The sequence below is a fragment of the Syngnathoides biaculeatus genome, chromosome 15 (genome assembly GCF_019802595.1).
Source record: "Syngnathoides biaculeatus isolate LvHL_M chromosome 15, ASM1980259v1, whole genome shotgun sequence".
Lineage (NCBI taxonomy): Eukaryota > Metazoa > Chordata > Actinopteri > Syngnathiformes > Syngnathidae > Syngnathoides > Syngnathoides biaculeatus.
In genome coordinates this window covers 19,108,371-19,134,659 of record NC_084654.1, presented here as the reverse complement: position 1 = coordinate 19,134,659, position 26,289 = coordinate 19,108,371, and the positions used below count along the sequence as shown (strand labels likewise).

The window sequence follows — 26,289 nt, the reverse complement described above, 5'->3', positions numbered from 1 at the left end:
GGATGGCGTAAACCCCCTCGACTTCTTTCCTACAAAACTCAAATGTAGGTCACTTACGTCAAGAAAATAAATTGATTTGTACAGGAAGGGAAAATTTGCTTCAGGCAAGTTGATTATTAGCACTCTGACTGATCAGCTAAAAGAGTTAGTTGTACATCAACAATAGAAAATGAATCCATTACAAATGCTGTCAGTGTGACATTCTCAGCTCATTAGCAAAAAAGAAAAAGAAAGCTTTCATTTTTGTATTAAAAGTTCAATGGCATCCATGTAACGCACGTCATCCACAATGAAAAAGTCACAACGATGTCAACCTGATATCCGAAACATGAGCTGCCAGTTTCCAGCATCTGCAGATTTTTTTTTTTGGGGTCAAGGGACATGGAAATGGCGCATGGCGTTTTAGCAGAGGTCATGTTACATTATCGGTGGCATGCATATTTCATGAACTTCCGTGTGCCCCATTGACACAATGCAGCTTTCATTTCCCCATTTAGGCCGCAGTCGAATGGAAGCGCGAGTCTTGTCTCGTTCTCGGTTGAAGAGAATCGATCTGTTTACTTAAGCTTGCTAAATAAGTCACTCTTTTGACAGTCAAACTGCTTTGTCGAATAACTATTGTATTCTTGCAGATAAACCCAGTATTGTTTTGCAAAAAGTGCCTTTTCACTAATCTTTTTTTTTTCTTTCTTCTTCTTCCAGGCTGTCGACCATTTGGTGAAGGGGACACTCCTGAGGACGGGCAACCAGTGAGTTTTGTTCTTGGGACAATTTGTACACACTTCTTTACAGCTTGACAACACATTTACAAAACAAATACTCTGGTCATTTATATGGGTATGAAGTGAACTCGTGGAGAGTTTTATGGCATCATAAGAAGCCATGTGAGCTCATACAAACTTCGGCCAAAGTGCTCCAGTGTGGACTTGTATTTTTGATCGCTTCAAAGATGGCACTGCTTTGCTGCAGACGCAGGCACAAAGAATGCTGTTGTTGCATATCGCTCATGTTAAAGCTTGATTATAAGGCACATTCAGACATGGTAAGAATGGCTCAAAAACTACAAATATGTAGTGACATTCAACATCCAAGCTATTTGGCCTTGGATGGTTTCTTCCCTCATGAGAAATAAAGGAAAAAGAACTAATTGTGATTTTTAACACTCCCAAGTTTGAAAAATTTAAGTTTCTTTAAGTCTGCAATCATCAACAAGCAAAAATAGATTTAAAATCACTCCAACTTAAGGTGTAGTACACCTGCACAGTAAACACTTAAACTCTGTGAACGTCAGCTACGGCTACATTTACACTGCAGTGTATGATGTCCAATTCCGATTTTTTTTATGTAGTCGTTCACATAACAAAAACAAATGTGGCTTGTGCTGTGGACGTAATGCGTCTGTGACGTCATCCGCACAACCACGAGGCGGCGTGTTTACATAAGTAAATGGGGCCCATCGAGGTCTCATCATCATGCATTTGTCTAAATTTCTTGCATTTGGTGCAACCTGAGCCAACATTTTCTTACATTTACTTATGTTTATCGCAAGGCATGCCATCTTGTATTTTTTACTTCCTGCTCTACCTCTCGCGAACTATTCGCGCTTAGCTACATGTTCATCACTGCGGTTCGACACTCTTTGACTCCCCGAAATCCTAAACCCCCACCCCTCAGTATCTTCAAAAGAGGGGAGAGGGACAGAGCTGCGTTCCTGTTTCTGTGGCAAAGTTCCTCTTTAAGGGATCAGGCTAAACACACAGGAAATCCAATGGCACTGCTGTTGCTAGGCAGCAAGGGGGGGTTGCAACGGGAAAGGGGTGGGGGGGTGTTCACAAGGTTCAGCGCGCGAGCCACCGAGGGTGTCACCATGGTGATTTGGCATCCGAATGTTGCGGTCGCAGACCTGGGCTGCAGCGAAAGAGAAGTGAGCCAGTTGCAAGTTCTCCAAGTGGAGAGTTAGCAAATAGCAGAACATCAGGCTTCATGAAGTTAATAAGAGTTTGGACTGACAATAAGTGCAGGATAGCCATGTGCTTTGCATGAGATACATGTAACCTCAACGGGTCTTTGTGTCGGCCTTGGTAAAACGCCAATGATTTTATGGTAGTATGACTCTGTGTATCTTTCCATAACAGTGAACCTTAACCATTTTATATGCCCAAATCTACCCAAATGACTTGTTTTACCCACGTAGAACAAATGCAGTTGCACAACTCGGCGGCGCAAACGGTCTGCAAAGACTAACGTGGCACATCCAAATCATTCACAATGCCCCCCCTAAACTTCTGCATTTAATTTAGAACAAACAGGAAGTTGTAATTTATCGCTTAAGTTCACTGAGGTTATGCCGGCTGCTCGGGTTTATCGCCGCGGCTGGTTTTGGCATAGCTGAATATGGCTCCATAACACACCTTTGAGTCGGGGCGAAGAGAGCTTTTTAACTTTTACATTCGTGGCACAAAGACTTCTTGTGATATGAGAGAGGTATTGAACTTCATGTTCATCTTGGCAAAGAGGCAAATCAATATTTCTTTTGAGGGCTTTGTGACGAATGAGCCAAGTTTGCGCTTCTTTGTTTTAACGCCAACAGCACTCAAAGATAAGACCTTTTTTAAGGCGCCTGAGATGATTGCTTAACATGACATTGCTGTCTGATGACAACCATGCACAGTAGTGCCTTGAGATAAAATTTAATTTGTTCTCTGGCCACGCTCGTAATCTCAAATCATCTTTCCCAATCGAAATTGAATTGAACTGCTATTAAACCCCTCCAGCCTCCTAAAATAACATATTGTAATGTGTTTTTTAAAGAGAACTATACCTCTCTCTCTCTCTCTCTCTCTCTCTCTCTCTCCTCTCTCTCTCTCTCTCTCTCTCTCTCTCTCTCTCTCTCTCGCTCTCTCTAAATATATATATATATATATATATATAAAAAACTCATTTGGGAATGGCATAATTAGATAGAATCCAAAAGCATTAAAAATGTTCATTACAATTTCTCCTGCAATGTACATTTTGCTGCTCATTCTGGTGGTCTCTCGCGACTTTTTCGGTAAAGCAGTATCATTAGTCATTCATCATAGAGGATAAAGAATACTCGCATGCCACTGGCAGTGTTTGTTAAAAGCACAACATAGTCATGCACGTTTTTGTTTGGGAAAACCGCTTTTGTCTTAGCTGGTCTTTAAACCTAGGTGAACGATGAAGCTAAAGTACAAGTACAGTACGGACCCACGCAGTTCATTTTTAGATTTTTGGGAGGAATATATGCAAATGGATTTAGCATGTGCAACGTGATTTCTTTAACCTGATTTAAATGCCATGTCTACGACTTACGTTTAGTACTAACCGCATGCAAAGTGGTCCTAGCATAGAGGTGGTTGGTGGAACTTTTTCCACTTGTCTAAACTTTTTGTTGAAGGTTTGGGGGAGAATGCCACAGACAAGTTACATTTGGACCATCCATCCATCCATCCATCCATCCATTTTCTTTGCTACTTATCCTCACAAGGGTCGCAGGGAGTGCTGGAGCCTGTCCCTACTGTCAACAGGCAAGAGGTGGGGTACACCCTGAACCGGTTGCCAGGCAATTGCAGGGGACATAGAGACAAACAGCCACACTCACAATCACACCTAGGGGCAATTTAGAGTGTCCAATTAATCTTGCACATTTTTGGGATGTGGGAGGAAACCGGAGTAAACCCACGCAGGCACAGGGAGAACATGCAAACCATACACAGGCGGGGCTGGGATTGAACCCGGGTCCTCAGAACTGTGAGGCCAACGCTTTACCAGCTGATCCACCTTGCCACCACATTTGGACTATTGTTTAAAAAAAGTTTAGTAGCTCTGTACATTCTTTTCAAAATTTTAGTACGTTTTCTAAATTTCTCTCCTTTTTTTACATTTAAATGTTTTTTAAATATTCTTTTCACTATTGTGCTTTTACTCAGATAAATCACACTGAGATCCCTTCTACATGAAATTTGCTGTATAAATGAAGCTGCCATGCCACGCCTATTGAGCAATGTAATTCTTGGGCGTCTAAATATTGCCATATCACCTATGACCTCCTTACAACCTCGCATTTCTTTGTGTTTGGCTATCAGTGAACTGTGAAAATTGGCCGTAACCCCTGCAAGTGCGATTTTTCGGGTGCGTTGGCCCTAGTTTTTGACTTCTGTGTTATGCAGAATAAGCACATACATCCTATTCATATGCACTTGGAGCGCGTTAAACGAAAATGTTGCTTTTATGCAGTAGTGGTCTTGTCCCAAATTATCAGAGCAATAGAGTTCTTTTCTGTAACTGTTTGTTTGTCTTCCACTAACACTTCCAATTCCGACACTTCAAAGTTCTTTTTGCACTTGCGGTGGCCACCCAGATTTTTACACCTGTTGTCAACAATGTGCACGATCGGTCAGAGTGAGTGAACACACAATTTAGCATCCTGTATTTAGGATCTCTGTAAAAAAGATTGCAGTCTTCGTAGATCCTGTGCAACATGCCCACCAAGAGCATGTGCAATCTGTTAGAGCCAACTTGCAATTTCGTGCTTGCTGTTTGGGCTTATGATAAATCAGGCCGTGCGTGTTTTGAAAGACACTCTGGAGATGCTTGTTAAAAAGATGTGAGACGCATTTTTTGTAAGGGTGAGCCATTCATAAACGCTACGGTCTTGAGGTGCTTGCGAGCCATCGCAAGTTGTCAAAATGGAGTGAATGAGGTAGACTAGAGGAAAAATGCGTGTTCTGAAGGGGAGCTTTGCTCAACGGATTAATATATATATATATATATATATATATATATATATATATATATATATATATATATATATATATATATACCTGTTAAAAACATGACGCCATAAAACATATTTCTGCAGGCAGTCGACTCTTGTAAGTCATCTCTTGAAACAAATTGAATGACGGAACTGGGTTACATAGCTGCAAAATGTGTTGGAAGGACAGTTTCGGCAGCCAATTAAAATACTTTTTAAAAGCATGTTAGGTTGGAAAAGGTTTTTTTTTCATTGGCTTACTTTTAAGAGTGCAGGATAACCCGGAGAATCTTGAACTTTTGTCATTAATGGAGAAGCTTACTGTTTAACTCATCGTGTTCCAAAGAGATGATTCAGGCCGACCTCAGGCCTTTCTCTTCCAAATGCCATGTGACGACTGAAGTAGACGAGATGCTGTCTGGCGCTCGTGCGAGGCCAGGTTGCTTCACTTAAGCCCCCTCCTCCCCTGTCCTCCATCCCTCCGCCCTTCCTCCGTTCTCCGTTTCCTCTCCTCCCTCACCCCCAGCCACATCTCTTGGGTCAGATCAGCTCCAGATTGGCCCCCACGCATGCCTTTGAATGGCGGGGTTTAGGCGAGCGCTTCAAAAAGGAAGCCAGAGTCTGTTTCTCATTTTGATTCCCTCCCCCAAACCCCCACCCCCTTTCCACCCTTTGCTCCTTTCGGTCTTCCTCTCACATACACATACAGCTGTCATCTGGCTTTTTAAGTTCTGTGCTGCATTTCTCCAGCTGGAGCTGGTTTATGACATTCTCTCTACAGAGTCTTTGGCCTTTCTTTCTTTTTTTCTTTCTTTCTCTTTTGTTTTTTCTCTTTCTTTCTTTCTTTCTTTCTTTCTTTTTCTTTCTTTTGCTCTCTGTTTTACATGCACACACTCTTACACACTCAAATCGAATGTGAAGTCATTTTTTCCTGCTCTGTTATTCCTCTTCACTCCTTTGACTGTCGTTCGTCTCTTCCTAGCGTAGACACATGGTATGTTTGGAGGCATCCGCACACACATACTTTGTACATGCTCCGTATGCAGCTCAAGGGGGGGTGAATGTCGGGGATGTGGGGAGAGAAGAGAAAGAGGGGGGAAAAAAGAAGTCAAAGGAAGCATCTCTTAGCAACCGCAGGACAGTAATTACTGTTGCAGCAGCTGGGAGCAAACCAGATTTCCGCTGTGCGTTAAAGTACTGGCGTGGGCTCCTTTCCACCCGGCACTGACTAACCAGGGCCAGAAGCCTCCCCCACACAACACTGAGAGGAAGAGAGGAGGACTAACCCAGCCTTGATGAGGTCAGGGTAGTGTGTGTATGTGTGTGTGTGTGTGTGTACAGGGGGGTTGGATCGGTGTTAAACTATTAAGGTGCGCATATCTGAAAAGAGCGAAGCAACTATGGAAAACTTCAACTTGGTGGTATCAAAAGTAGCTCTCAGAGCTTTCACAAGAACCATCGAAAGACCTTGCAAATGTATCTCACTAGATCTTAGTCAGGGATGGTTGAAAAATATTCATTCAAATTTTTTATTTTGACTATAAGGCTTCTCTATACTTGCACCTGCGGAGGCCGCGGTGACTTCACTGCGGCTATCCTACACGCAGTTTGCCTTTATACTCGAGTGCAACCCACAGGGGCAGTTTTTAAAACGTCTTGCACTTCTTCTCCAAGTCTGGGCTGTCGCTACGGCTGCTACAGGGCGGGGTTTCCTTTGCATTTTTTGGCCATTTCCGGTATCCTTTTTTTTTTTTTTTTTACTTTCCGGAACAAAGAACAAAGCAACAACAATTGTGACCGTAGTACAGTGTCTGGTAGAACAAATGGGCGTAGTTGACCAGATGATACGGTTAATTATCCGGCAAAATCGATCAAGAAGTCCGAGGCGGAGATGGTATGTGGAACCACGGTGAGTACGTCATCACAGCATGTGACTAAAATGGAACAACCACGAGGGATGATCTCCGTGGCTTTCTAAGAACGGCAAAAATTTTTTGCCATGTGCGCGTCAAGGTACACAGAGGGTGCCGGACAGACCAATCCATCGGTCAGGTGATGCAATGCGAACGTTGTCCCCCTGCGCGAGTGTGGTTATATAAAGAGGCGTTTATGCCAAAAGAAGTACCAGAGTCAACAACGCATCGTAACGGAAGAAGAAATTCCAGGCTAACTACGAACATTCGCGGCTAATGCTAGCTAACTGCTATAGTAGTTACGGATGACTGGATCAGACAAACAAGACAAATTTGGTTTCTTACAATTGCGCTATGTCCGACTACATTCTTGGACTCACAACACATATTCCAATACCACCATAACCCATCTTTTACGTACCACCATATTCCATCTTTTAGGATCACTGAGCTTCATCTTGACAAGAAATTGTGACATTTTTCACCATAACCGGATGCAACCATTACCATCATCCATTTTCTTTACCGCTTATCCTCACGAGGGAGTGCCTATCCCAGCTGTCAACGGGCAGGAGGCGGGGTACACCCTGAACTGGTTGCCAGCCAATCGCAGGGCACAGGGAGACAAACAGCCGTACTCACAATCACACCTATGGGCAATTTAGAGTGTCCAATTAATGTTGCATTTTTTTGGGCTGTGGGAGGAAACCGGAGTGCCTGCAGAAAGCCCACGCAGACACGGGGAGAACATGCAAACTACACACAGGCGGGGCCGGGATAGAACCTGGGTCCTCAGAACTGTGAGGCCAACCCTTTACCAACTGATCCACATTGCCGCCTATACCAATACTAATTATTAGTAATTATTGAGGAAAATAGTTGATATTTGGAACTGATGTTAACTTGGAATAAAACAAATAATGGCATCTACATTTTTACGAAACTCCAAACTCCAGTACTTGGTTTAAGCAAGTGTTTATTTACAGCTCTGTGTGCATGTGTGTGTGTGTGTGTGTGTGTGTGTGTATATATATATATATATATAGAGAGAGAGAGAGAGAGAGAGATTATATCTCTAAGACAATCCACGTCTTTAATTTAAAACTCTTAACAACAAAGAAAGTGTACATTTTTCACCTGTAAGTGAAATGTTCACTTGTCTTTGTTTTATGTTCAAACAAAACCAAAAACTACAGAGAGTTCCCGGGATTACTAGCATCCTTTATAAGGTTAACTGAAACAAACTAAAATCCCTAAAGGTTACCCAGTTTTAAATTGGTCTTTTATCGGCATAAATACTTGTCGTATTTATTAAAAAAAATTACTGTGGCTGTACACTTGTTTTTGGAAATCCAGCCAGCTACATGTCTACACAGAAGAATGATAGCAACGTAATACCTCTGCTCAAATTTCGCCTCCTTCGGTGAGGCAGAGTGCCGTCTGCCTCACTTCACTCTCTATCTGCAGTTTCAATCGATCAGAAATGCCAAATATTGAATATTATATTATTGAATACTGTAGTCTGTCCATGGACAATGAGAGTTCATATTAAGAACATCTATTGGAGACACAGTCACTTGACAAATACAAGCCACCCCAACCCGATAAACGAGAGGTTGCGCAATCTGAGGTGAAGTTCTGCTACTCGTTGACATACTTGACATCTCGCCAATGTATTTAAACGGGAAATACTGTATTATAAATCATGACCATTGTTGCCTTTAAAAAGAAAATCAATTTAAAGCACAGACCAGAGAGCTAAAATGAACATTTAGATGATTTAATCATTTGGTTTTTTTTATTCATCATGATCACATTTTATAATAGGGATATACTTCTTTTGCAGTGTGGCCCTGGAAAGGATCATTAGTTTAAAAATATTTGTTCTTATCCAAACAAAATAGAGGTTGCACAGGCCCCAGCATCTAGGAACAGAAAGTCTTGTACCTTTTCAAATTTCCCTACTGTACTTCTTTTCCAGCAAAGCTGCACTTCATATGAATCAAATACTAGCTGCTTCATAAATTTAATCCATCTTGGACACGACTTTGCATCTGTGATGCGATGCTTGGTGCGTGGATGAGCTGGGAGGTGCTCGGATGCTTGTGCTGACATAATGTTGGCTCCTGATGTAATAACCTCCCCCATATTCTCTCTCTCTCTCTCTCTCTCTGTTTTTCGCCTGCACCTCTGCATTCATGAATCATGAAATAGCTGTCACATTAGTTGCCATGAGTACTCAAGTCTTGGAACTATTTCGCAGTTCTCTTTTAATCGAAGCCCGTTTACGTATCATCTCTGGTGCACGGGCCTGAAATTCATATTCCCCATACGGCGCATACGTTCCTACGCGATGCAGTTTGCGGCATTCACAAGATGCTATTTATAGAAAGTTCAGCCCGATTGTTGTCAATGGTGAGATCCGTTTCGTTCGGAGACATGCTGAAACGAGGCTTTGAGGCCGCTCGTAAACACGCTTTCGTTAGTTTGAGACGAAAAGTGTCCTTTTTATTTTTAGGCTTGCGTCTGTGGCTTTTCCATCAGTTTAGTGGGAACGCGCAGGAAGGGCTGTTGGGAACTTTGAGTTCTCACACAGAAGGTCCTTTAGTCATCGCTGCGCACCCTTTGACAAGCGTAGGTGCAGTATCCCCTCTGGTGGTTACAATTGGGAAGCAACCACAATAGTGAAAACAAAATTGATCTGCTCGGGGAAAAAAAATCTTTTTGTTTTGTTCGTGCTAACTAAAATGCGCTTCTTTGTGTGTCCGCAGGCTTGTGAAGAGCCTCCGTCCATCTGTACGCCCATGAAGGAGCCCTTCTCCCCCCTGAGCAACGTGGTGTCCAGCGAGCCCTTCAGGGGCTGCTATGTACGGGCTCAGCCCTTTGACGAGTTCCCCTCCAGCAACCGACGCTACCTGCCGCCACAGGTCTGATACTCATGCCACACCCAACTATGTATTTCGAGTGAATGGACAAAAGTCTCGAGTTACACAAATGAGAGTTTAGCCGGACTGTTTGTACCTCTTTTCCACTCCACTGTACCTACTGGGCTAGACGCGAGTCTACCGGTACGTGTTTTTAGTGCGTTCTCATCTGCAAAACCAGGTTAATCAAACCTGACTTGTACACCAGCTTTTATACACAATAATGTAACATAAAGTGCTTAAAAAACGGCTTTTATGGGACCAATGTTACGAGTTAAAAATCAGCTAGTTTCAGGCATGAGAATTTTCCGCAGAATTCCGAGTTTTTTCAGCTTAAAATGTCATTTTTTTGAAACGTGTAAATCTGTTGAGAGAATTGGGGGCGGGGGGGGGGGGGGGTGACAGCTTGACGCAAGGTGAGGGTGTGATCAAGACCGGCCGCCAGCATCTATTGGCAACGCTAGTCATGAAATTAGTCACAGCTGTGATAGTGGAAAACAGCGTCGCTATCTGTTTACGGCATTGCTATCTGTTTGCATTAAATTTGGTGTTTATAAAAACGACAACATTCCGATTTCCGGCAGCATTTTGGCGGTATTTCATTGATATTTTCTTAACTTGTTGATGTTAACTCTTCATAGAGAAGCATTCTGTTTACTCCGGCATAGTTATAACTTATACACATAAGTACGCATATGTTATTGAGCGGTCTGCACATCTTGGAGCGAAAAGATGAAGATCGTGCCAGGGAAATTGATAAAAACCACGGGGAAAAAAACTTTCAGATGGGCATGGCTTGAAAAAAGTGTAACCGTATATATAAACAAATTACTTGTGTACTTATTTCTGAAGTATAACTTGAAAGTGGAGTAACCTATTTGATATAAATTTAATTCATTCTACATTTTTATGTCTGAAGTTTGGCAAAATTAAACTTTGGTTATTTGGACTCATATTTTAAGTTTTCAAAATGTGATGATTGCCTTGTATTTACACTGTTCGAAGTAACCAGAGGTTACCATTTCAGTATGTTTTATACAAAGATTTTGCCAAAGGAAGACATATTCAGTGTTTTTCCAAATCGGTCATTCACATCCGTGTAGTTGTCACATATGGTCTAAGAATACGTGGTCACGCACCAAAAGAAGTAAGTAAAAGAAAGTAAAGTAAAGTAAATAAAAGAAGTAAGGCAAGCTCAGCTACTGTCATACCTCCTATTTTTTCCATTGGATTGCTTTAAATGTATGGCCTAGAAATCTTCTTCATCCAAATATTTATTGTAGTTATGACTAGCACAGCCACCTCACAGTTTTGAGGGTGGGGGTTTGAATCTTGGTTCTGGACCTCCTGTGTTGAGTCTGTATGTTCTCCCTGTTCTTACGTGGATTTTTCCATGTACTCCGTTTCCTCCCACATTCAATAAACATGAATGTTCAGTTTAATGAACCTCAAATTGTCCATAGGGAAGTGCGGATGCTACTGATCTGATGCAACATGATGTAAATCATTGCTGGTTTGCTCACAATGTGCATCTTTAAAACCACAAAAAAGAGAACACAGGCTGATGTTACCATATTCTCTTGCTCTATGATAAATTTGGCATTCCTCGGGCATAACAGAGGGAGGACACCAACCGCCGCGTGTTGAGGGGATTCCGAAATACTGGACCAAATACCTGCCACTTGTTTCTACCGTTGACGACATCGGTTGATGAAAGTGGTCACTAAAGAGCCGTTTTGCCAGCAGGCACGGGAAAGACTGCTTGTAAAACAAAACCGTCATTTGCCAACCACACTTGGCAACAACAGCGCGCTCATGTGACCACCCCAAGGGGACACACCCGCTAAACACATAAATAGGGAGGGGCCCCACATCTAACACTGGGAAGCGAAGATACCTTTTGGATTAAAGGTGAAAGATTTCAACGACCAAGAGTCGTCCATTCGCCTCGATTCAACTTTTTGCAGATTATATTAACCTGGATGACTGAGAATCCTTACGGAAGAATTTTATCCGTCATGCCAAGAGGGTAATGATCTCGCTCCAAGTTTTTTTTTGATTGTTGATGTACATTGTAAGCATACACAACTGCAGCACTGGCCTGCCTTTGCTGGGTTCTTTATAAAAGGCAAAGTCAGATAAATGTGTACATTTTGTAGGACCTCTTTAAAACAAGCTGCTGTAGCTTTTCTGAATCCTGAAGCATTTTACTCCACAGTCTCCTCTTGGCTGCAGCGGTCCATCTTGTTCCTGACCTCAGTCTCATTTCAGATAAAAATTGCCTCTTTTGCGAGTCTTTCCCACAGGCCTCCTCAGAGTTATGGTTTCCCTCGAGGGGTCATTATGACTGACAGACTGAATATTATATGAATGCATAATCGCCGGCAGCATGTTGGATCAACTGGTAAAGCGTTGGCCTCACAGTTCTGAGGTCCCGGGTTCGATCCCGGTTCCGCCCGTGTGGAGCTTGCATATTCTCTCCGTGCCAGCGTGGGTTTTCTCCAGTTCGGGCACTCCGGTTTCCTCCCACATCCCAAAAACATGCAACATTAATTGGACACTTTAAATTTCTCCAAGGTGTGATTGTGAGCGCGGCTGTTTGTCTCCATGTGCCCTGCGATTGGCTGGCGACCAGTTCAGTGTGTACCGCGCCTCCTGCCCGTTGACAGCTGGGATAGGCTCCAGCACGCCCCACGACCCTCATGAGGATATGCGGTTAAAGAAAATGGATGTATAATTACCCTATTATTACAATACTACAACTGTACCGTGTTTTTTTTTTGTTATTTTTAAGCACAGATTTTCTGCCAAGATGAAAAGAGCAATTTACCAAGAAGCATGTAGACACACAATTTGCTTCAGTGGTCCACAAAAAAAAAAGTATGTGGTGGGCCCTTAGTCCTCAAGTTTGACACCCGTGCCTTTAGGTATGAGGGTTACATTTTTTATGTTCACTGTAGTGTTGTTTTCATTCTACTCCTTTGGAGTGGAAAACCGAGGTGAGTAGTGAGTAGTAGCAGTGGCAAATGTTGGTCTCAAAGTATAGAAGAATTGTTTTATCAGTACTGTATATAATTGTTTTGTGTGCAACGAGCTTAACTGGTTTCTCCATTGTACTGGTCTCCAAGGCGTCATTCAAGTCCGCCCGTCACGTCAGCTTTCACATGGACGACGAGATCGTCCGCATCAACCCGCGCAAGGACGTGGTCATCCGCGGCTACGAGGACTACCGCCACCCGGTCATGTGGAAACAGGAGACAGAGCGCGAGGACCTGGACTTCCCGGCCACCTTCCACAAACTGGACAGCAAGAAGTGCGAGTACCTCTTCCCCGACGGCGCCGGCGGGGACCCACACTCGGGCCCCGGTCTTGGCAAGGACACGGCCATCAAGACTCAGCCCTCGCCGCTGCTCAAGTCCAAGAAGGGGCGGCGGCGGCGGGAGGACGGCGAGCGTTCACGCTGCATCTACTGCCGTGAGATGTTCAATCACGAGGACAATTGGCGGGGGCAGTGCCAAGATGCCCCCGACCCCATCAAGCAGTGCATCTACAAAGTCAGCTGCATGCTGTGCGCCGAGAGTATGCTCTATCACTGCATGTCCGACTCGGAGGGCGACTTCTCGGACCCGTGCTCGTGCGACACGTCCGACGAGCAGTTCTGCCTGCGCTGGCTCGCCCTGGTGGCGCTCTCGTTCATCGCGCCCTGCATGTGCTGCTACCTGCCGCTGCGCGCCTGCCACCACTGCGGCGAGGCGTGCCACTGCTGCGGGGGCAAGCACAAGGCGGCCGGGTGACCCCGCGCCGCCCCACCGGGACACCCTCGAAGCTAGCTAAACGCGGGAAGCGGATTAATTCAACGCCGGCATCCTTTTTTTCCCACCCCTTGCCCGTTCTCTCGGACAGGGCCGTGTCGTCGATCGCCAGCTCTGAGGGCTTTTGGAGATTTCAGTTTGCGTTTGTCGCCGACGAGCTGCGGAGGAGGACAAAATTAAGCTTTGCGCCGAGCTAAGTCCGGACGAGGAAACAAGGACACTGAGATTACTAGACTTGGAGATGTTACTAAATGCACCACGTTCACACACACATAGACACACACACACACACAAACATACACGGGCGCGCATTGGCATACACTTGGTCGAACTCTACTACACGAAGCGTCTAACTATGAAGGAAACATTTTTTGTACAGACAACAACAAAAAAACTATTCAGAAAAATAACTTGCTGTTTGAGTCTGCTAAAAGGGATACATACGTTCTTATGCTTATTTTGTGTGATGTGGCAATTGGTTAACAGTGGCCTTTCCTTCCCTTCATGATAATGTAATTACTAGACAGAAAAAGAAGAAAAAACGTGCACTCGACGTGATGTCGCCCCTTCCGCATTTTCCCCATTGAGTGTCATTTAAACAATAATATGAGCATGCATGGCCACTTTTTTTGTTTCCTCCCTTGGGCAACTGCCTCACATCGACCATTTTAATTGCATTCCAAAGTAAAGGGACTCAATCCATTTGTCAGAAGAGAAAACGCTAAATTTTTACCCCGCTGTCTTTCCCTCCAAATTCCACCAAAAATGCCGTAAATGATGACATCTTCACAAATTGAAAGCCCACCTATTTACTGCATTTTTCTTTTTTTTTTTTCTTTTTCATTTTCCTGTTCACGTTGTGATTCAAAGCTGAAATTTTGCTCAACCAGCAAGTTTTGTTTCGGTGAGTGAGCGGTGGCGGTGCTCCCATTTTGTTTTATTTTATTCTTTCAAATTTTATTATTATTATTTTTTTTTGAAGACACCAACCAGGCACTTAAAAATGAGGCTTATTCTTTGAGGCACCCTTCTCCGATTATGGAATTAATCCGATTTAAAGCACTGCTCTCCGAGCTTCAGGTTGCAGCACCCCTCCACATCTAAAAGGTCCTGTGTTTGTCCCACAATTGTTATTCTTTTTTAAATTTTGTTCTTCTTTGTGCCCCTCCTCATGTCACCAGTCCACTCCTTCATGTCTTCGTTTTAATAATCCCTGGATGAATGAGCGCATTGTTTGAGGAATGTTGAGTATCTCAGCTATTAAATGCATACAGGTGGCGCGTGTGTGTGCGTGTACGTGGGCATGCACTTCGGCCTTCACATGCACTGGTAACATCCTGACTGACGACTCTTTCGACAGACACGTTACAAGAGTATTTTGCTCTTTGAGAGACCTCAGACTCCTCTCCCTGCAGCGGGCACGTTATTAGCGGCTAGAATAATCAATATGAAAAATGTGAGATGGTTTTTAAAAAAATGCAATTTGCTGTGACACAGTACAATTGCGGCCAACACGTTAAGTTTAATTGTAAACAAAACAAAGTACTCCAAATTCTATCACACATAGTACAGACACTTTTTTTTCAAAGTGTAAAGCTAATTCTGTATTTTAAATATAGGAGGGAACATAACATTAATCATGCTAGCGCTATAGTAAGTGAAATACACTTCAAGGCCAGGTATATGAAGCATCCATAATGTTAGCCGATCAATTAAAAAACAATAAGTTGGGCACTCACGGTGTTTTCATGTCATGCGTGGCCACGTATTCGTACACTGAGGAGAAAATTAACGTAATTCCCGGCCTACAGAGCGCACCTGGTTATAACCCTCACATTTGTCAAGGAATTACCATTTGATACATATGTACGCCGCAGCCGTGTAAAAGCCGCAAGTGCTCACATTGAAACCGACATTGAAAGACGAGATATTTACAAAGAAAGACGGTACGCAGAGAGTTTAACGCTAGCACCGCCACGTTAACGCTAAAGCTAGCGCCGCTGCGCTAACAGGGCTGGTTAAAAAAAACATACTGGTAAAAATCACTGAGACACAGCAGTAACACGCTAGCGCAACGCTAACAAGGGCCGGACCGGTAAAAGTCACTTCCTCGGCACATATATTCCTCCGGTCTCACACTTACCTTTTACGCTCGAGTGCCCCCTTGTGGCCGTTGAAAAAAAAAATGCACAAATTAGCCGTATCACCGCATGAGCCGCAGAGTTGAAAGCGTGTGAAAAAAGTTGCAGCTTACACGCCAAAAATTACGGTTGTTCACTGCACATAGTTTGTAATCTTTAAAACGTGCATTTTGGGGCTACCGTAAATGGAGGACCCCTTCAAATTTTATCTTGACACGAGTAGGAAATCGGAAGTAATCCCACCTCCATGTTTTGCAGTCAAACTTAAACTGAACAAAACCATGACGGACGAGTGACCACCACAATAAGCTAATATTTCATTTGTTTGCCGGTATGTTTTTTTTGGGGGGGGGTTTAATTGGCTGAAAAATATCGTTGTATTTTATACGACGACAGATATTTGAAAGTGTGAAAACACACACAATTGGAGTGTATTATTCCGCTTTTTTTGGATTCCGCACAGAAGGCAAAGATGGATGACTGCATTGTATTCCATCTCTTGTCGTGTCAATTTTGCTGGATCTCCATATGAAACCAGATAAACATACCAGAATTCCCGACCAATGAAGTATCTTCCGATAGACACTCACAACTCCCCAAATTGCAGTTTTCTTTAGACAGGAAACTGGTTAGTGTTTGCAGCCAATTAGTGGACTCCATTTTTCCACCATTGCTTTTCAGATGCGACAAATCAAAAATCAATTCAAGTCCAAGTGAATTCTAATAAATCCATTGTATATTTAAAAAAAAAAAATTGGTATGAGGTGGACGAACACACTACATTTATCACACACCGTATGAATTTAGGAGTCTTTTAATTTTTCAGATCTCTTCATTTTGAATCTTTCTATGCAAACTTTCCGACACAGGACACACTCCTCAGACTGACAGGACACTTGTTTCTTTTAAGATCCTCTCAAGTGGTAGTACGAGTAGACGAGCCTCCTCCCCTTTTGGTACCAAACACCTGTAAATATGTAACACTGTATTTAAGTACTGATGATAATAATAATAATAACTGTGGCTTGCGTTGTCTTTGAGGTTGTCTTCTTTTAAGAGATAGAGCTGTATTTATCGTGGCTGTTAGCATTATTTACGGTAGCTTCTATTGACAGCATACGTGTGTACATAGGTCCACCTTTTGTAGTATTATTTCACATTGAAAAGTAGAGGGCATTTGCGACCGGTCAGAGGGTAAACAAAACATAAAAGGACTATTGAGCTTCTGATAAAAGCTTCTCACTAGTTTTTTCACAGTAGACGGAACGATAATGCCAACACGGTACTGGAGGAGCACTCCGTTCCCTTCGGAAATTTTCTATACGAATATAAATATATACAGTTATATATGTATCTATAAAGACGTGAATTTAAGGCTGCTAGATACAATCACTAATTTTATTGTGCTGACAGAGAAAATTAGCTATGAATGACTGTTAAACCCGAATTCTCCAACAGGATGAGGCGTTCTTGTATTTTAGTTGTGTGCAATGTGCACGTGTGAGTGTGTCTTCTGGCCGAGTGTCTGTTTGGGTGTGCGTTTCATGTCTTCGAGCTGAACCAAGGTTGGATGAAGCTGATTAAAAACTTGCTGGCTGACAAAATGTAGGATGTGCTTTTTTTTTTTTTTTTTATACATAGGAAATGAAAAAAAAATAACACCTTTGTCATTCTGCATTAACCAGCACAGTGCAACTTCCTGTCATGTACTGTATTTTATATATATATATGCGCAACATATGTCTCTGCATATATATTCCACATATATGTATGTATGTATATGTGTGTGTATATATATATATATATATATATATATATATATATATATATATGTGTGTGTGTGTGTGTATGTATGTACATATATATACACATATATGTATATATGTGTATGTATGTACATATATATACACATATATGTATGTATGTGTGTATATACATATGTGTATGTATGTACATATATACGCGTGTGTGGGTATATATACATGTGTAACATATGTCTGTCTGCATATATATTCCACATATATGTATCAATGTGTATATACATGTGTGTATATATACACATATGTATGTACATATATATATACACACACATATTTGTATGTATGTATGTGTATATATATATATGTGTGTGTGTGTATGTATGTATATTAGTTTTAACCACTTTTGCTGCTAGTCTTTTTCTCCTTTCGATCTCAGAAAAAAACTTGTGCATAATGTTGGAATGCATACAAATGTACATTGTTGACGTTGTGTAGAATGATTACAAAAAGAAGCTATACACACACACAACGCATACATGTGGATATAAATGTGTGTGTGTTATATATATATGTATATCTTTATATACAGTATATGTATATATATGTACATACAGTTGATGTGTGTTGGCGTGTGCGCACACATACATACATGTATACATACATATACATGCATACACACAAAATCCCAGTTTTCCTTTTAACGCATTGTTTTAAAAAGAGTAACAAAAAATGTTTACTTTTCACAGCAGATTTTTGAAGTGTTTTTTTTTGGGCCTCTCCAACTAGGCTTCAGTGCACTGATACTACTTGATGTTTTTTTTTTCTGACATCTTACAGCGCTTGATGTAACCTTTATGTGATTAGTTCTGAAGTAGTGGAAGACATTTTTGTGTTTTTGGAAAAAAAAAAACTTGCAGTATAAATGGTACTATTAACTATTCTGTAAACACTGCCTGTTTTGTTTCTTTCCCCCATCTTTCCTTGTGCATATTCTTTTTTTCCCTGTGTTAATTTAAGTTTCTTAGTGCCATCCTGACGACCTCAAAAAAAAACAAAAAAACAAACAAAAAAAAAAACCAACCACACCGACAAAAGAAGTGCCTCATGTCCATCTTAGTCTCCATCAATTTTAACATCTCTCTGTTCCGGTTCTATCAGTTTCTATTGTTTTGTTGATTTGAGAAAACCAAGTATATGATGTAAAATTGATAGTCCCAATAACTCCCATGGCATAGTATTTTCTTTATACAGATGTAGCTCGTTACTTTTCATAAATATATAATGTAAATATGCATACATATATTTGTAACTGTTTTTACATTACATCATACACTTGTAATTTGACATATCAAATAACTATCATAATAAAATTGTGAGTTTTAACTCTTGCTTGTGCATATTTATTTTGTATTTAATTCAATAAAGGCTCAAACTATCCATTATCATTAAGAGTGTGAATGAGGCCTGTTGTGTTCTTTATGATTAGCTGCATCACCATGTTGCATGTAATGTACACAAAAAAATGCATCATCATATTGATCAATGATAAAGGGTTTTGATTTTTTTCCCCCCAGCTATCATCGGGTAGGAGGCCGGGTACACCCTGAACTGGTTGCCAACCATTAGCAAGGCACATATAGACAGACAACGCATTCACAATTGCACCGAGGGGCAATTTTGAGTCTCCAATTAATGCATATTTTTAGGGATGCGGGAGAAAACTACTTGACACTTGTGAGGAAACTGACGACATCCAAACTCCAAACAGGCAGGGCCGGGATTCGAACCCCAGTCCTCAGAACTGTGAGGTGAAGGTTCTAACCAGTTGCTCGACCGTGGCTCCTATTAAATATATTATGCTTTTTTTTTAATATATATATATATATATATATACACATGAATGGCATCTGTGTCACTGAGTGATGCAACCTCCCATGGATCACAAATATTGATAAATTAATGAATTTTAGATGTAGGTTATCGATATTTAAAATTGATGAATCATAGATGTAGATTATCGATATTTAATCACACACGCACACAAAACCCCTCACACTCCGGATTTTTACGGTAGCGTTTCTTAAATTCCTAATTTTACAGTAGTCCTACTGTCGGAAGGTGGAACCTTTTTTCGGATTGGGAGTCCTGGTTTCCGGTCGGTCTTTAAACACAACCGGAACAGCATGCTAACACGACGCCTTTGTAGGAATCCATTGAATTAGAATATATGTACAGTTTACCTCCCCATCTCATAAACGCGTTCTCGTCTTTAAGTATTACGACATTATGACGTCTAAACCATAGAGTAAGCCATGGAGTGTGATATTTTGGACTCTTTGGAGCAACTCGGGTGAGTTCATGACGCGCTAGCTAGCATGGTAACGCGTAGCTTTCTCTCCTCCGTCTTCCGCCATGTTAACTTCGACTACAACACAGCTGAAAAATGTCTCTGAAAAATATTTCTCCGGTTTAGTTATGAAGGTCCCCTGACGGATGAGGCGGCGTTGCTCCAAGCCGCACGGGGTGGCCTGTCGTCGGCGGAGTATTTGGATTTATGCCGGTGGTTGGTGTCCCGGTTAAAGCCATTGTGTGGATTGGAGGAGAGCATCACCACCGGTCCAGGTGAGCCCAAAATGCTAACATTTATTTTTGGGTCAGCCACAAATGCTCATATTTTTTGGAGTGCTATATAAGAACAAAAAATATATATAAAGAGCTGTACATACGTACAAGGCGACAGAACAATCAAATGATTCATGATAATCGTAATAATACAACAAGAATGGTAACTGTCACAATGAGTTAATAGTTTTTTTTTAATTTAAAAAAAGAGTAGCGGTAAATGTATGAAACGAGTCAGTGACCGAAATTCTCCTACTGTGGCTTCGCACAAAACTACACTTGGTTTTTGTGGTACAGTGTAGGGCTCAAGGACGCCATGGAGCTTAGTCATATTTGGTGCTGGTTGCTAAGCAATCAAACAGGAAGTAGCCTGGTGCCTTTTTTTAGACCTGGTTTGGTCCTAGAGTAGGTGGCAGCTCTGCAATGTGCATCATATTTGTTTGTGTTACATCTGAAAGCTCAGATTTTCTTTCTTTAACAAAGAGAAGCAGGAGACCTGATAAAAAGGAACAACGATGGAAACGTGTTATTTTTTTTTGTTTTACGAGCCCAAGATCATCGTGACAAAGTAATTAGTACAAACTAGTACAGATTTTTTTAAATGTAGGGAGTGAAGGTAAAAAATCAGAAATTTCATAATGTACATGAAAATGAGTAACGTACACATCATTGGAGAATGTACAGTTAAAAAAAAATAGAGTACAATTTATTTCCCACCCCTGCGTCGTTTAAATGTTCATATTAAATCTTCTTCCCCCCCCCCCCCCCCAGAGGACTTGGTCAGCCTGGAGGTGGACCTGAGAGGCTTGATGAAGGAGCTTTGCTACCCGTATCATGTGACAGCAATACAGAAAGGAAGCCCCAAAGAGCATCTCACGTTTCTCTGTAAGTAGCCCAACATCCTCAAAGTTTAGCAGGACCCTCTTTAGTCCGATGGCCCACAAGTGGTCGCAAGAAGGATTCCTGCCCTACGTGATTTGCTTTATCTTTGGCTTTTTTGTCTGGCTTGCCTCCTGCCCGTTGACAGCTGGGACAGGCTCCAGCACTGCTGCAGCCCTCGTGAGGATAAGCGGTTGAGAAAATGGATGGCTTGTGTTTTTGGTTTAATGCATGACTAAGCCGATTTCCTGGTTCTGTTATGTGTTTCTCATGTAGTGTTTTTAAGCTCGGAACTGCAGGCGGCACAGATCGTCACCCGCAGACGAAGCCACATTCAGGGACAAAACGGGAGCTCGGTGTCTCGGGAGCTGCGGGAAATTTGCCAGATCTTGAACGTGTCGCCGTGTAAGGGAAAGGACGCCGTGGATGTTCTGTCTCTTATCCAAGGCAAAGTGAGGCTCTCTAAATTGCTCTATGCTGTGTTTGAAATGGTAAAAAAAATGTCGTTAAAGTGGTTTGCAATGTGTGGCTACAGGTGGGTACACTTGTTGAAACCTCCCCAAATGGCATTGTGGGAAAACCTGCTTTGAAGAAAGCTCTCAGCAGTGAACAGTGGGTACGTTATGATCGTAATTCTATTTTATTCCATGGTTTATTTGCCTTTATTTTAGTGTCGGACTAACTGAAAAAGACCAAACAGGTTTTGTACAGTGAAGAAAATAAGTATTTGAACACCTTGCTATATTGCAAGTTCTCCCACTTAGAAATCATGGAAAGGTCTGAAATTGTCATCGGAGGTGCATGTCCACTGCGAGAGAGATAATCTAAAAAGAAAAATCCAGAAATCACAATGTATGATTTTTTTTTTTTTTTTTACGATTTATTTGTGTGATACAGCTGCAAATAAGTATTTGAACACCTGAGAAAACCAAAGTTGATATTTGGTACAGTAGCCTTTGTTTGCAATTACAGAGGTCAAACATTTCTTGCAGTTGTTCACCAGGTTTGCACACACTGCAGAAAAGATTTTGACCCACTCCTCCACACAGGTCTTCTCTAGATCAGACAGGTTTCTGGGCTGTCACTGAGAAACACGGCGTTTCAGCTCCCTCCAAAGATTTTCTATTGGGTTTGGGTCTGGAGACTGGCTAGGCCATGCCAGAACCTTGATATGCTTCTTACGGAGCCACTGCTTGGTTTTCCTGGCTGTGTGCTTCGGGTCATTATCACGTTGAAAGACCCAACCACGACCCATCTTCAATGTTCTGACTGAGGGAAAGCGGTGGTTCCCCAAAATCTCACAATACATGGCCAAGGTCATCTTCTCCTTAATACAATGCAGTCAGCTTGTCCATTGCTAAGAAAAACACCCCCAAAGCATGATGCTACCACCCCAATGTTTCACAGTCGGGATGGTGTTCTTGGGATGGAACTCACCATTCGTCTTCCTCCAAACAGTGGAATTATGACCAAAAAGTTCAATTTTGGTCTCATCTGACCTCAAAACCTTCTCCCGTGACTCCTCTGTATCATCCAAATGGTCAGTGGCAAACTTAAGACGGGCCTTGACATATGTTCTGGTTTAAGCAGGGGAACCTTCCGTGCCATGCAGTATTTCCAAACCATGACGTCTTAGTGTATTACCGACAGTCACCTTGGAAACGGTGGTCCCAGCTCTTTTCAGGTCATTGAACAAGTCCTGTCGTGTAGTCCCGGGCTGATTTGTCACCTTTCTAAGGATCATTGAGACCCCTCAAGGTGATATCTTGCGTGGGGATCCACTCCGATTGAGACTGACCGTCATGTTTCGCTTCTTCCATTTTCTAATGATTGCTCCAACAGTGGAGCGTTTTTTTCACCAAGCTGCTTGGCAATTTCTCCGTAGCCCTTTCCAGCCGTGGGGAGTTGAACAATTTTGTCTGTGGTTTCCGTCTTGGCCATGTTACAAGTTAGAGTCTTACTGATTGTATGGGGTGGACAGGTGGTGGTCTTTATGCAGCGAACGACCTCACCTGGTGCATCTGATTCAGGATAATACATGGAGTGGAGGTGGACTTTTAAAGGTGGACTAACAGGTGTTCAAATACTTATTTGCAGCTGTATCACACAAATAAATCGTTGAAAAAACCATACATTGTGATTTCTGGATTTTTCTTTTTAGATTCTCCCTCTCACAGTGGACATGGACCTACGATGAGAATTTCAGACCCCTCCATGATTTCTAAGCGGGAGAACTTGCAATATAGCAGGGTGTTCAAATACTTATTTTCCTCACTGTATCATGAATCTGAACGTTTCCACTTGCGTGTCCTCCCCCAGGAGAAGTTACACAGCGTGAATGCGGTCATGTCGTCGGAGTACGAGTGTCGTCGCAGGATGCTCATCAAGCGGCTGGACGTCACCGTTCAGTCGTTCGGCTGGTCCGACCGGGCCAAGGTACGTGACTGCCTGATACGCGCGTCAACCTCCCAACCCAACCAAGTGAAGCGACCTCAAAAGCGTCGTCATGCCAGATATTAGTTAAGTGAGCATCCAAACAAATAATTAGTATTTTATTTCTGTTTCTGTACCTTTTTTTCAATGTCAGATCCATTTTTTTTTTTTTTTTTTTACATGAATTTCTTTTTTTCCTTTCTCCTTAAAAGACATTTTGAGCTCATTTATTTATTATTATTTGGGGGGGAAATTCAATAAAATTTTTCCTCATACATTTCAATTTTTATGCAATTTATGGATCATTTGTTTGTAATGTATTTTTTTTAGATGTGTTTTTCTCTCTGGTTTGTACGTAGGCAAAGGTGGACAGCATGGCTCAAGCTTACCAGCCCAAGAGACACGCGCTGAAGGCGGAGACCACGGCGGACGCCGCCGCCCTGCTCGCCGCCAGGGAGGACGTCTGCAACGTGGTGAAGACCAGCAGCGGCGCCAGCAGGGAGAACACCGCCTGCGCCGTCAACAAGGTACGTGACGATGCCGCCGATCCATAGATCAAAGATAAGTTAGCAAGTTGGGGGAGATTCAAAAGTTTAGAGATCAAATTCAGTTTGAAAAATGTCAAAGTTCATTTTAGCTTGGTCCTGAAATCCCAGTACTCCTAACGTCATGGGACTAGTTTATTTACTTTTATTTTGATTTAAAAAAAAAAAAAAAAAAAAAACCAACACATGATCTTATGGTGTTTCTTTTTGTGCCAATTACTTTTATGTTTACAATTATTATTACATATTAAGTGTATTTTATTTTATGATAAACTGTTCACTCAATGCTTATTTCTTAATTTTCCATTTATTAAATTTAAAATTATTTGTGCGGGCAGCATGGTACATAGAGGTTACAGCATTTATTGTTTTGTTTTTTTTTTTTTTATTTGAAGAAGAAATATTGTCCAAAGTTCTACAATATTTTTTTTATTAAATTAAAATTTTATTCCTGCTTATATTCATGAAATAAATCATTTATAAAAAAAAGTATTCTGACTGAATAATGTTAATTATTTAAAAAATATATTATTTAAACTCAACAAGGTTCATGTACAGATCTTTTTTCATTATTATTTTATTGTTTGTTTATTTTTTCCATTTTATTTTTGTCATTACTTTTCCAATTAAAAATACACTATGCGGTCAGTAATGCTACAAAAATAATTTTTTAAATGTAACTAGAGGTTTTCCCCTTTTAACCCCAAAATTGTAACAAGGTACACCTGAAGAGATCTCATAATTATTTACATTTAGATTTTTTTAAATTTATTTTTAATTGAATCAGTTATTTGTCATTTCAATTTTTTAATAAAAAGAAAGAAGTTTGTCACTTAAAAAAAAAAAAAAAAGGTGGACGTATGCATCCCAACAGCGCTCACGTTTGTTGCCCGTGCGCGTGTCCATCAGGTCCAAATGGGGAGAGTTCCCGACCGAGGCGGGCGCCCCTCCGAAATAGAAGCCCCCCTCCCCGAGATGCCCCCCTGGCAGAAAAGGCAAGACGGAGGAGGCAACCGGGGTGGTCGTGGGCAACGAGGAGGAGGATGGGGAGGTGGAGGCGATTGGCACGGCGGGAGACACAACCACGGCGGAAAGCGACGACGGTACCAGTATTGAGGTTTTTTTTTTTTGTTTTTAAACAAGGTAGTCAAAACTTTTCTACGAAAAGATCAGTCGATAGTGGATTACGCAATCGAACGGACTCTTTTATACCAGCAATCATCAACCTCAGTAACCTCTCGCTGTATTTCATAAACATATTTTTCCTTTTTTTTTTTTTTTTTTAAAAATATGTGCCGGTGGAGCGCAGTAGCGCCTCGGAGATGTAAAAGTGACGTGAATTTTTTCAGTTCCTGTTTTTGCTCTGATTTGAGATGCGAGTGCAGTCAACTCACTTCACGCATTTATTTCACGATTCATCTTTGTAGTTGCGTTTGAAGTTATTGTCAGACTAAACCTAGAAAGGGAAAGAATTGGATGACGTGGATTTGAATTTTTTTTTAGTGCCACGGCTGTATTAATGCCTCTTTTAAAACCCAAACGTTCAGTGCCAAGGACGTTTTTGACGCCCCCCCCACGGGGTGGTGCTGCAGGACGGTATGAAGGTGCCCTCCCGCCATTGTCAGTCTTGCAGAAAATATTAATCTGACTGAATCGCAAGCGGATGGAAGTTCACTTCCAGTTTTCGCTACGTTTGCTAAGTCCCACCCGCAAATTTCAACGTTTTGTCGAGTCGCCCTGACAAAAAAACCAAAAATGAAATCCAAGTTGATGACCTGGGCGCACACAGTCGAACTCACTTTCTCCAATGGAGAAACTGCGACCCCTGGTGGCTCTTGTTGAATGTTTTGAAACGTTGCATAGAGTCGTTTGTTGAACCACCGATTATCGTGGATAGCTGGATGCTAATACGACAAAGAGAGGGAACGGGTGTGAAATAACGTAGTGGGCGCGGATATAGTCAGAGGCAATTGGCAATGATCCTCCCGTTCATTGACCGCACGCTCCATGTATTTCCTGAATAAACATATGTACGTATGAAATTACAAATGTGGTTACGTGTTAATGGAAACCGTCATTTTTGTTCTGACAGTTCATGTGAAACAACACGGAAATTTTGACTGTCTGTGATGCAGTTCACCCCTGATTCAAATTTTAAATCGCAGTAGCAGTAATAGGCGAAGGTCAGGCACTTGTGATAAGTAGCTAGCAAACCCCACCCATGGCATTTTGGTCGCATCAAGCCTTTCTTGACATAATAGGAACAATTTGCGTTATCGCCATTTGTTGCATGCAATGACATAAAACTTGCTAACCAAAACAGAAGCCTGTACGTGACAAACGGTTTCATGTCATGTGGAGAAAAGGTTGTTTATGTTGACGCACGCATGCCACAATCTTGGTTCGTTGACATAACTTTGGTTCACTTTACTCGATGAAATAGTTGTAAAAATGTGTTTGTACAAATAAAACACCTCACA

At 41.8% G+C, this 26,289-nt stretch overlaps 2 protein-coding genes across 2 annotated transcripts in view; both read left to right on the top strand.

Moving 5' to 3' along the window:
- The window catches only part of spred1 (sprouty related EVH1 domain containing 1), a 45,557-nt gene extending 26,808 nt beyond the window's left edge, over positions 1 to 18,749 (top strand). The window contains exons 4-6 of the mRNA XM_061843994.1: positions 703 to 749; positions 9,465 to 9,620; positions 12,746 to 18,749. Of these exons, the coding sequence (XP_061699978.1) occupies positions 703 to 749; positions 9,465 to 9,620; positions 12,746 to 13,411 (869 nt within the window). The 3' untranslated portion in view covers positions 13,412 to 18,749. The remainder of the gene's footprint in view (positions 1 to 702; positions 750 to 9,464; positions 9,621 to 12,745) is intronic.
- Positions 18,750 to 19,469: 720 nt separating this feature from the next.
- fam98b (family with sequence similarity 98 member B) lies at positions 19,470 to 26,288 on the top strand. Its single transcript, XM_061844787.1, has 8 exons — positions 19,470 to 19,680; positions 19,804 to 19,952; positions 20,724 to 20,837; positions 21,108 to 21,283; positions 21,367 to 21,447; positions 23,151 to 23,267; positions 23,624 to 23,791; positions 24,719 to 26,288. Exons 1-8 carry the CDS (start codon positions 19,643 to 19,645, stop codon positions 24,923 to 24,925), a joined length of 1,050 nt encoding a protein of 349 aa, XP_061700771.1. The 5' UTR covers positions 19,470 to 19,642; the 3' UTR covers positions 24,926 to 26,288.
- Position 26,289: the final 1 nt, after the last annotated feature.

Coding starts and splice junctions, on each gene's coding strand:
- fam98b (XM_061844787.1), top strand. CDS start 19,643: ATGGAGTGTGATATTTTGGACTCTTTGGAGCAACTCGG. Junction 21,284..21,366: donor TGTCTCTTATCCAAGGCAAA/GTGAGGCTCTCT, acceptor GTGTGGCTACAG/GTGGGTACACTTGTTGAAAC. Junction 23,792..24,718: donor CCGCCTGCGCCGTCAACAAG/GTACGTGACGAT, acceptor CGTGTCCATCAG/GTCCAAATGGGGAGAGTTCC.